This window comes from Nematolebias whitei, chromosome 18 (genome assembly GCF_014905685.2).
Source record: "Nematolebias whitei isolate Nwh7 chromosome 18, NemWhi1, whole genome shotgun sequence".
In the NCBI taxonomy this organism is placed as follows: domain Eukaryota; kingdom Metazoa; phylum Chordata; class Actinopteri; order Cyprinodontiformes; family Rivulidae; genus Nematolebias; species Nematolebias whitei.
This window is the reverse complement of record NC_056515.1, coordinates 26,442,151-26,454,719: the sequence shown is the minus strand read 5'-3', so window position 1 is coordinate 26,454,719 and position 12,569 is coordinate 26,442,151. Positions and strand designations below refer to the sequence as shown.

At 37.7% G+C, this 12,569-nt stretch overlaps 1 protein-coding gene across 1 annotated transcript in view; it reads right to left on the bottom strand.

Moving 5' to 3' along the window:
- Nucleotides 1-12,569, bottom strand: part of LOC119424522 (astrotactin-2) — a 320,640-nt gene that overhangs the window by 174,982 nt on the left and 133,089 nt on the right. The window contains exon 5 of the mRNA XM_037692008.1: nt 1,210-1,317. Within this exon, the coding sequence (XP_037547936.1) occupies nt 1,210-1,317 (108 nt within the window). The remainder of the gene's footprint in view (nt 1-1,209; nt 1,318-12,569) is intronic.

The window sequence follows — 12,569 nt, the reverse complement described above, 5'->3', positions numbered from 1 at the left end:
TGTTAACTTGCTTCCCTCTGGTCAGCCTTTAGATGAAGTCTACGACTATTGCTGAGTTTGAAGACTTCTCACAAAGATTTTTCTGATGAAATTTTCAGAAGAGTTCAATTTAAAGAGCGCTTTAACAACTATATTTTTCATTTATAATTAAACAAACAATCAACCATTCTCATATGATTTGTATTAACATCATGCATAATCAGAATTATTTGGAATAAAGGAAATTGTTTGTGTAGTCAGAAAATGTCTTGATATGAACTGAAGCGACTAAAACAATTATTACAATGTTCACACACCTTGGCCTAATATGCTTGACTTTCACTGATGTAAAGAGTGCATTGAAACCACAAGACACGTGTGTATATGAAGCTTGTTTAAATTATGAGCTACAAGCACTCAAATATGTTAAATGCTCGTGGCTACAAGTCTATCCAGTCATGGTGTTTAGCTGCTTTGAGGTGCTGGGAATGTCAATGATAAAGACGGTTATGTGTTCAAACTCATGATTAAAGGTTTTTGAGTAATTGTTTTAATGAATGACTGACTCCATGATAAAAAAATGGCATTTTTGAAAATGAAAAGCAAGTAAATGGAATAAAAGTTAAATATTTCTGTTTATAAGAATCTTCTGAAAAATTGTTTTTTTTCAGTGCAAATCATTGATTTAAGTTAGCATTCAGCTAATACAATTAATAAGGACATGCAAAAACAAACAAAAAAATGTAAACAATATCAGATAAAAGTTAATTTTAACATACTGTGTATCACAGCTCTGGCATTGTATAAAATGCAAGTTAGAATCGTGTTTCCAAACCAAGTTATTTGGACTGAGTATCACTGAAACTCCATTTACATCACCTCATATATCTCTGTGAGTGTCACTGAGCTGCGCTATAGAATAGGACTTTGAACACCACAGGGAGTGTGCATGACTCCTTCCTACTTCCAGCTAAGTGAACAAATTCAGAAATGTCTCGCCTCATTTCACTCTGCTAAAAGCCATATGTATCATTATTCCCATTCATATTCCACTAATAGAAGTTCAGAATTCATTTGTTTTCAAACATATTCTTTTGTTTTTAATTTCCTCTTATATTACTGAATTCTTAGCTGACTGATGTGCTTAAGAGGATAACCTGTTGTGAAAGTTAGAGCATCTCAAATGTGACAATTTATCACAACACTACATCACAAACCTGCATTTCTTACCTTTGCTGCGTCGTCGACCTCTGTTCTGCTCTGTGTAAAACTTCATTTGGTTGTCATCTTCAGGCTCTGAACCAGATTCTCCCTGGGGACCATACATGCCTCCAGTTGCTGGCAGTAAAATGTTGAAATGAAAAAACAAACAAACAAACAAATAAATCAATTGAGAATCTGATATAAAATTATTGCCATAGTTTTTGCTTTTTAGAGTAATAACTGCTTTTTTTTTATTATGGGTGGCAATGCCAAGTACAATGAAAGAGAAAAGGTGGAAGATAACTTAGAGAGGTGGAGGTATGGACTTGAAATAAGAGGAATGAAAGTCAGTTGTAGTAAGACAGAGTATATGTGCAAATGAGAAGGAGGCTGGTGGAATAGTAGAGGTCACAAAGGTGCAGGACTTCAAGTGCATGGGGTCCACTGTCCAGGGAAATGGGGAATGTGGTAAAGAGGTGAAAAAGAAAGCTTAGGCAGGATGGAGTGGGTGGTGAAAAGTTTCAGGAGTGGTTTGCAACAAAAGGGTGTCAGCAAAGGTGAAAGGAAATGTTCACGACAGTGGTGAGCAGCTATGTTGTATATAGTAGTTTGGAAGCAGAGGCATTGACAGAAAGACATGAGACAGAACTGGAAGAGGCAGAAACGGAGACGTTAATGTTCTCCTTAGGCGTGACAATGATGGATAAGATTAGGAATGAGATCATCAGAGGTACAGCACAGGTTGAACAACTGCAACATAAAGTTATAGAGGCCAGACTGAGATGGTTTGGACATGTCCAGAGGAGGGACCATGGGTATATTGGTAGAATGCTGTTAGAAATGCAGCTGCCAGGAAAAATACAAAGAGGAAGGCCAAATAGGAAAAATATGGATAAAGTTAGAGAGGACATGGGGGTAGTCGGAGTGAGGACAGAGTGAGATGAAGGAGAATGACTTGCTGTGGCAACCACTGAAGATGGAATAAGTGGAAAAAGAAGAAGAAATAAAGTGCTATGCCATCATTGTATGTTCCCATACAAAGACAAAATTGGTTCTTTGCATTTAACCCATCGCACCTGGGATACACCCAGGTGCAGCAGTGGACAGTTATGTAAGCGCCAGGTGAGCAATTTGGGATTAGGCGTCCTGCTCAGAGACACCACGAGATGAGCAATGACGGGGGATCGAACCCAGGACCTTCGGGTCCCGAGTCGGCTGCCCTGCCCCTACACCATCTTGGCTCCAGGAGAAGATTTAGATTTTTAACAAAACTTTATTTACACAATAAGTTAACACAGCTGTTGAAAAATGGTGATCAGGACAAGAAGAGGAAGAAGAAGAAACGGTGGCATGAGCAATGATACTATCTTTATCCAGTTGGGTGTCAAGTGTATAAAAATACTAAGATCATACAATTATAGTACACAAGGATGACAAAAACTCACGATCAAATAAAAAAAAAAGTGTTATTTTGTTTTACTTTTGAATTCCCCCTGCTGGTTTGATCAATGACCAATTTATCTGTGGTGCTCAATTTTCTAATCATACAGTGCCACTTTGCCAAACTGTTTGTGCATGTGCCTGCGAGCAAATCTGTGATGGAGAGACAGCTAAACAGATGATGCGAGAAGCTTTGTTTGTACTGTTTTGTCAGCGCCAAATCAAAGCACAAACTGTCACTAAAACTCACAGGGATTGCCTCAAAAGTGATCATTGTCAAATTGCAAGATTTTTCAAAATGTTACGCTTTTGAAACTTAAATAGATAATGTAAAATGGATGAGATTGGTTTGAAATGATGTCCTAACCTGATAAAGAAAATGTAGACAAAAATAAACAATTCACTCTCTGCCTATACTATTATTTAGTTTATTTATTTATTTATTTTTCATCTGTATTGCTAATACCCATAGGGTTAAAAATCATTTCTAATCTCCTAGAGTGGAAGGTGAATAAAGGACAAAAATATACAATCATATGATGGAACATCTACAGTCAGAGGAAATGCTGTACCTGATCACAAAAATTTAAGTGAAGAAGTAAAACTACAATTGTGTTAGTGTTTTACAGCAATAATACTTGATAGCATGCAAGGGCAACAAACAATGATGCAGAGACGTTTGTTATTTCAAAGGACATAAAAGCATTATTCCCATAGCCCTGTCAAGACCGCACTTAACTGTTTCCAGCTAAAGCTTTTCAAAATTGTGTCTTTCCTGCAGCATACTAAACATGAAATGAATTGAAGCAGATACTTTATTAGCTACAAGCCTTTATTAACTTGTTTTTAAGCTTTTGTGTAAGTTTAATTGGGACGTTCTGTACTTGACATCTACTTTTATTCTGCGATATTCTCATTGCTCCAGATTTTTTTTGTTTTTTTAAAGATTTCTTGTTTTGTCCTGCCATCAAACTGACCTCATTTTTAATTTTGCTGAGAGTACTCAGAGCCTTTTGTCTGTGTTCTAACAGCCAATCTGCTCTCACATGTCAATTTTAAATGGAGACAAGAGTGCTGTGAAAAGTGTTTGCTCCCTTACATGTTCTTTAGTTGTTGTTTTTTTTTTATTACATTTTTGTCCTAATTGCAGAATTCAGATTATTTTAACAAATAATTAAATATAACCTGAGTAAATACAAAACGCAGTCTTTAAATGCTGATTTCATTTATTAAGGGAATAAAAGCTATCCAAATCAACCTGGCCTTATGTGAAAAATTAATTGCCACACAAACGTAATTACTGTTATGTCACCCTTTGGTGGCAACAACTGCAATCAAGCATTTGTGATAACTGTCCATGACTTTTTTACATGGCTGAGGCATTTTGCTGATGTGCTTCAAATCAATGGCCAGCTGAAAAACCCACGTGTGCTTGAGTTTAAGGTCACAACTGTTGGTCCAGCATTCCCTTTCAGGATTTTATGATCTGAAGCAGAATTCATTCTTCTATCGGTTACAGCAAGTTGCCCAAGTCCTGGAGCAGTAAAGCAGCTTCAGATACTACACCATTCAAGCTACACCACTACTATTTCACTGTCAGTAAGGTGTTCTTTTTCTAAAATGCAGTTAGTTTTCAGATGCAATGGAAAGATCACCTTTCAAAAAGTTCCAATTTTGACTTGTCAATGCACAAATTATTTTCCCAAAAGTCTTGGAGACTATCAAGACAGTTTTTGTTGTTGTTGTGGTTTTAATTTGCAAAGGTTAGACCAGACTTTGTGGGGCAGTTACTTTTGACCCAAGGGCCAGACTGTTTTAGTTTTAACCCAAAATTGAATACACTTATCATCTGAAAATATCACATGGTATTTACTCAGGTTTTTATGTAGGGTGTGTCTCTTTGGGAGATGACTCCAGGAAGCGGAGGTCAAGAAGAGTGTGAACAATAAGAGGTTGGGAATTTATTCTATGGGCCATGTCCATGCCTTTGCAGGATGCTAGAAATTGTAATAGGTTGATGGCTGAGATATTCAAAAACCTATGTGGCTCAAAATTGATTTAAATATTGTGTTATGTTCAACTTTTTGAACATATAGTAACTTAATATGTTCTAATACATTTTCTTAAGGACTATTTTTCACATGTGTCTTTTAAAATTAAGTAATATTAATATTAAATTAATATACAGTTAATAGAATGGAGAAAAAAAATCCCACATTAATTCAAACCATTGACAAGACTATTCAGCCACTATAATCTAAGACTAGACAATTTGTTTTAAAAACTGCATTAAATATGCCACGTAGCTAGTGTAAAATTATCTTTGTGTAAATGTTTGTCAAAACAAATTTTACCTTAAGATCAAGACACATTTTAAAAGACCAACTTCTAATCAAAAAGCCTTTAAGAATGCCAATGTTTGCATGGATCTGATTTAAGCAAAACTGTTCCAATACATATGTGGAAATTACAAAGTGCTTGTATGTGGAATCAGACCCTATTAGATGCAATTAAAGTATAGTAAATATGGAGTTTTAAGGAAAATAAATATCAGAAGCAACTACGATTTTGAATAACATATATAGGGTGGCACTTCATACAGGCATACAAACATTAGTAACAAAAGCTAGCAAAAACTGTACAAAATGCATACACTGAAACAAGACACCATTGAAGCTCTTTCATGAACTCTATCACTTTAAAATCAACTCCTTTCCCATAAATATCAACCTATTATATCCTTGTTAAAATAAGTTTACTGCCAATGAAAAAGCTACACATTTTGGTGTTTATTGTTCACTTGACAAAATTACATTTCCTTTATAAATGCTGAGCAGTGCCAAGTGAAATATCCTTTTTGCCTTACTTCAAAAATAATATGTCATGTCTTGTGAAAATTTGATTGCATCATAAAGATTCTGGACATGATTAAAAAGTTCTATTAAATCTGAGTAAAAAGGAATGTACTGAAAGCTCACTCTTTTGCTCTGGTGCACTTGAACTGGATGAGAGTCGAGTTGGATTCAAGTGCTGGAGACTGTTTGGAAAAGTGAAGCTAAGGCAATGTGGTGTAAAATTGGTTCTAAATTTATGCATCATGCTAGAACATGTCTAAAGAGTTGGTGGGCGCACAAAAAAGGAGAGAACACAAGGGCAGCTTCACAGATTCAAGCTGCTGGCTGTACAGATATGTGAGAATAGGTGTTGCATTTATATCTAATGAAAAAATGATTGCATTTTTAAAAGAAAATGTATCACACTAAATCTTTTTAAAAATCTGTGATTCAACTGCATCTTCCATGAGTCGTCATAATAATGTCAACTACCCCTCAGGGGGATGTAATCACTTGTGTTATTTTAATTTAAGGCAAAAACAATTTTTGTGCACGTTATTATACCTCACTCAGTTTTTTTTTTTTTTTTAAGTGCTGCCAATTGATGAACAAGCTTTGCTTTCCTATAATTAACATGCCGACTTCTTAGCCACATAATGAAATTATATTTGCACTGGAATTATTCCACACATTATGGTATGCAGTTCATGCAGGCACTACTTCAGTTCTATTTTTATGTGAACCTTGTCCACAAAACAACTATCCCTAATCTTTACAAAACGTTTTTTTTTCTCCTTCTTGCCAGGCCTGAGCCACTTCCTTCTGATGTTGGTGTAATATATGAAATTATTTATATATAATAGTAGGTTGAAGTTGATTCACCATTGTTCTGCTTCTGTCCAGTGATGGGGTAGTCACAGGGCAGAGTTGGTGAGTAGTTGTGATGTTGATGTGATGCACTTTAATCAAGAGAGCTGCTGTTGCTTTGCTTGTTCCACTTTATAGGCAAAATCATATATGCTCATGGGAACTGGCCAGTTTGATTGAATCAAATTTCAACAACCAAAGTTGATTTAATCAAGGAATTATTTTTTGTGTCCTCATAAAAAACCCACAGTGTTATAAGAACTATATATTGCCAGCCAATTGAATCCTAAAATTTACAACATTCAGTTTAGACACAGCAAAAAATAACCACATTTCCATTACAAATGAAAAAAAAATTGACTTGAATTTAATAGTCTGTTGAGTCTTTTTATTATCAAAGCATCAGTGACCCTCACATACTTTGAATGTGAACAGATGAGAATACACGGTGAGGCCCAACACACTAAAGGCTCTTGTCCCAAATACTATAGGATTAGTCACTAACTATGTTTTATTATGCTAAACATAATGGCAAACTATTGCCATACCAGCAGTATTCTATGACATGAATCAAGATTTCTATTAAACATTTTTATTAAGATAATTTTTTTTTTTTAAATCACTAAAAATAATGATAAATGTTATGTTTATTTGTTTAAACTTAATTAATTTATTTCTCTTTTGCAAATATTTCCTATTTATTTGTTATTTTTGTTTAATAAATATTAGCTATACAATATGTTTGTTTTAGACATACAAGTAGTTGTGAACATTTCATACGCAATTATACTTTGATTTAACTTAATGTATATGCACAGCATTAAATATAATTTTACAAATCATATAAGAAGACTGTGAGACGTGTGTATAGGAGTGTGTGTTATCCCAATGACAGATGGATTGTGGTTCCAGGCTAGGGTACTGGTTTGATGAATAACACACAGTAAACACATCTAAAACAAGGTGCAAAACTCTTCGGAAATCTGCCCCCAGTCTATTTGCTTTACCTCCTTTTCCACAATTTTTCTTTCTTTGTCAGTTCATTTTCTTCTGTCCTGATCTGCTTTATCTCTCTCCTTCAGTAGTAATACATTTTAGTGACCAACAACACTAAAGCTTTGTCACAGAGTTATCTACAGTTATCTACTTTGCATCAATTTGTTTCCTTATAAAATAAATGTCTAACATCTGCATTCAAGTAATTTACATCACAACTACTCACGGTATTTATTAGAATTTGCTAAAGTCTGATTAGAGAGCAGCTATATACTTTATTTTTTTATTTAATACAGATTAAAAAAAATGTTTTCACTTGCTATCAGTTACTTTTGCACTCGTGAACAACAAGTGTATCAATAGATTTTTTTTTTTCAAGTTAATGCACTGTACAGGTTGTCTAATGATCAAAGTACATTCACAGAGCTACAACATATAATTGTTGTCTGTCCGTCCGTCCGTCCATCCATCCATCCATCATCTTCCACTTATTCTGAAGATGGGTCACAGGGGCAACAGCTTGAGCAAGGAGGCCCAGACATCTCTTTGCACAGCCACCTCTTCAAGCTTTTCTGGAAATATCCCAATGCATTCCCAGGCCAACCGAGAGACATAGTCTCTCCAACGTGTCCTTGGTCTTCCACAGGGTCGATGTGGTGAAGTGGCAGTTCTACTCTGAGTCTCTCGTTTTTAACTGAACTTCTCAACATATCTCTAAAGGAGAGTACACATACCCTATGGAGGAAACTAATTTCAACTGCCTGTATCTGGTTCTTTCTGTCACTACCCAGTGTTTATGGCCATAGGTGAGGATAGGAACGAAGACCGTCTAGTAAACAAAAAACTTTGCCTTACAGCTCAGCTCCCTCTCTACCACAACAGACTGGCACAGAGTCCACTATACTGCAGATGATGCATCAATCTGTCTGTCAATCTCACACTCCATTCTTGCCTAATTAAAAAAAATAATAATAATAATAAATAAAACTAAGATACTTAACTCCTTCACTTGAGGCAAAAACTCTTTCCCGACCCAAAGTGAGTAATCCATGCTTTTCTGACTGGGGACCATGGCCACATATATGGAGGTGCTGATTCTCATTCCAGCCATTTCACACTGGACAATGCCGGCAATGCTTCAATGAGAGCTGAAAATCATGTCATGATGACACCAACAAGACCAAATCATCTTCAAATAGCAGATATGAAATTCTGAGGCCACTGAGCTGGGCTCCCTTTGCCCCCAGGCTGCACCAAAAAAAAAAAAAAAAAGTCCATGAAAGTTGAAAAGAATCCGTGACAATGAGCAGCCCTGGTGGAGTCCAAATCCCATCCTGAAGGGGTCCGACTTACTGCCGGCAATGCAAACCAAACTCATGCAATATTTGTTAGGGACCAAACACCTCATAGCAATGGGCCCCCAATCCCACACTCACATAGCACCCATTTCAGGGTACCTCAAAGAACATGGTCGAAAGCCTGCTCCAAGTCTACAAAACACATTTAGACTAGATGGACTCCCATGACCCTTTGAGGACCCTAGTGAGGTTAAAGCCCTGGTCCATTGTTCCATGACCAGGATGAAGCCTGCATTGTTCCTCCTGGATCTGAGGTTTGACCAACAATTGAACCCGCATATCCAGTACCCCTGAATCGACCTTACTAGAGAAGCTAAGGGGAGTGATGCCATTATAATAGGAATGCACCATATGGTGTATCTTTTTGAAGAAGGGAACCACCACCCCAGTCTGCCAATCTGGTGGAACTGCTCCCTGATGTCCACAATATGTTACAAAGGCATGTGAACCAAGACAGCCCCACAACATCCACAGCCTTAAGGAAATCAAGACAGATCTCATCTATCCCTGGTGCCCTGTTGCTGCAGAGCTTTTTAACTACCTTGGCAACCCCAGCCACGGTTATGGATAGACCAACCCCAAAGTCCCCAGGCTTAGCTTCCTCCATTCAAGGTGTTCTCGTGGGATTAAAAAGGTCTGATAAGTTTTCCTTCCACCTCTGGACAACATCACTGGTTAAGGTCAACAACATTGCATATTCACTGAACACAGTTTTAGTAAAACACTGCTTTCACCTCCTCAGCCACTTGATGGTTTGCCAGAATCTCCTTGGAGCCAATCGAGAGTCTCTATCGAAGGCCTCACCAAACTCCTCCCACATCTGAGCTTTTGCCTCAGCAACAGCCAAGACTCTGGCATGCTTGGCCCTCCGGTACTCTCAATTACCTCTGGAGTCGTACCAGCCAACGAGGTGGTGCAGAGGTTAGAGAAGATGGGCCTGTGATCGGAATGGGCCTGTGATCGGAAAGTCACAGGGTCAACTCCCGGTACAGTCAACATAAAAATGTGGGTGGAAAAGTTGAAACACCCACACTTGCCTCCACCCTCATTCATCCCACTCTGGGCACCAGAGCAAGGCCCTTAACCCCCACCATCTGCTCCGAAAAAAGGTCTCTCTTGAAAATGAGTTATCGTGACTCACTGAGACTACCTGTATAAATAAAGGTAAATGAAATGAAAGGACTCCTTCAGTTTTGCAGCCTCCTTAACCTGGGTGTCCACTGCTGAGTTTGAGGATGCCACTGCATAAAGCACAGACAACCTTGCAGCCACAGCTCAAGGCAGCCACCTCAACAACTGATGCATGGAACATGGCCCACTCTGACTCAATGTCCTCTGCCTCAGCTGGGACATGCTTAAAGTTCTCCTGGAGGCGTGAGTTAAAGATCTTTCTGACAGATTCTTATTCCAGGTGTTTGCAACAAACCTTCACTACATGTTTGGGTTTACTAGGTTTGTCTGGCATCTTCTGCCACCATCTGATCCAACTCATTACCATGTGGTGATCAGTTTACAACTCATATCCTCTCTTCACCTGAGTGTCCAAAACAGATGGTCATAAATTAGATGACAGTATTACAAAGTCAATCATCAATCTACAAAACCTAGGGTGTCCTGGTGCCAAGTGTACTAATGGACACAATGGTGCTTGTGATAGACAAACTATGACTACCACAGAAGTCCAACAACAGAACACAGTTCAGTTTAGATCAGATAAGTTGTTCCTCCCAATTATGCCTCCTCCAGTTCATACTGTCATTACCCATGTGGGCATTGATGCTCCCCTGTAGAATAGAGGAGTCTCCAGCTGGAGAACCTTCCAGCACCCCATCTAAGGATTCCAAGATGACCATATACTTTGGACTAAAATATGGCATGTAGGTATGGACAACCATCAGAGCCCATTCTCCCATCCAAATACACAGGGAAGCTACCCTCAAATTTACCTGGGGAAACACCAACATGCAGGCACTACTCCGGAGGCTAAAAGTAGACCCGCACCAGCTCAGCACCTCTCACCATGGGAGTAAGGGTGTTTTCCAGGGTGGAATAAGGTCCAGACCCTCTCAAAAAGATTGGTTCCGGAGTCCATGCTATGCATTGCATAATGGACATTCAATTCATAGCATATGCATGCCCAACTATCTAGCCTGTATCTCTCAATCTCACACACAAGCTTAGGCTCTTTTCCCACAAAAGATGTGATGTCCCATGTCCCAAGAGCCAGCTTTACTAAGCCATGGTCAGATCACCAAGCACCCACCCCCACACACGTTTGGCCACTGCCCATGGCATCATGTACCTGACTTGCACGGTCCATCCTGCAGGTAAGTAGTGTGACCACAGAAAGTTAATCCCATGTTACTGATTTGGGCTGAGCCCTACCAGGCCCCATAAGTATTATTATATATTTTGACGAGATGTTTACTTGGTTTTCACGTATTTAAGTGGAGTGAATTAACAATGCAAAATGTTTTTTTGTAGAGTTAAAATCCAATGTTCTGTCACACACCTTTGACTAGCAGTATACATAGTAAGGCTTCACGTAACATCACTGCTTTGGTAGAAAGCAACAATACAGTAGCTAAGTAGCAGCTAATTTGCTCTGCATTCAGCTGGTCTGCCTGCCAGCTCAAACAGCAGCTGTGTGCACGCCTCTAAATCACTTCACAAGTTGCCAGGTTGCAGTGACAGATGGGTTGAAAAAATATAGTGTGTAGATTATGTGTGTGTGTGTGTTTTCGATTTATTTGGGTAATTTCAGTGAAACATATGAAACCCTTGGATATAAGAATGACAATTAATCATAATAAAGTTAGATGGTAACGTAAATAGTAAGTTTTCTGGAAGAAAAAGAAAAGGAGACTAAAAACTTACTTAAAATGCAAGAAAATTCCCCAAACTTCTACACTCTGGACAGGTCGCAAGTTCATCATATGGCCACATAGAAAAATAGATAAACAGCTACTTACACTATCACTCAAACCTTGGGACAATTTAGTATTACCAAATAGCCTAACAAGCATGTTTTTGTTACGTGGGAGGAAACTGGATTCCCTCGAGAAAATCCACGCATGCACAGAGAACATGCAAACTCCACCCAGAAAGGTCCCCAGCTTCCATTTGATTCAGTGACCTTCTAGCTGAGAGGCAACAGCTCTAACAACTGAGCTACCGTGTCACACAGAACACAATTTAATAAAGAAAAAGAAAAGAAAAAAAAAAAGACTTAAAATCTGTAGCATGAAGATATGCACCCCTGACCATGACATCTGACCATTGGGTTCTAAACCAGATTCATCCTGAACTGTTTTCTTTAAAGTTACATTTGACTTGAGTAATGGCTGAAGTTTTCACACACTGACTGTCCTTAAACTCAGTCAGCTACAATCTGACTAATGTTTACTCTTTTTTAAAAATGCTTTTAAGAAAGAGAACAACCAAATCATTATTAAAGTTTGTTTAATTTGATTATGACCGGTGTGAACATGAAAAAGTTTGATTATTGTTTGCAATAATTTTAATGAAACTGTGCAAAATATTATATATTTTAACATAATGTCTCTTTTCTGCATTTCAGAAAATAACTTTTCCTCGAGAAACACCTGTGTACGTGTGTTTGAGTCGGAATCAATTTCTGTCAGTGGGGAATAATAATAATAATAATTCAATGTTCCCCAAAACAAACAAAACAAACAAACCTATCTATCTATCTATCTATCTATCTATCTATCTATCTATCTATCTATCTATCTATCTATCTATCTATCTATCTATCTATCTATCTATCTATCTATCTATCTATCTATCTATCTATCTATCTATCTATCTATCTATCTATCTATCTATCTATCTATCTATCTATCTATCTATCTATCTATCTATCTATCTA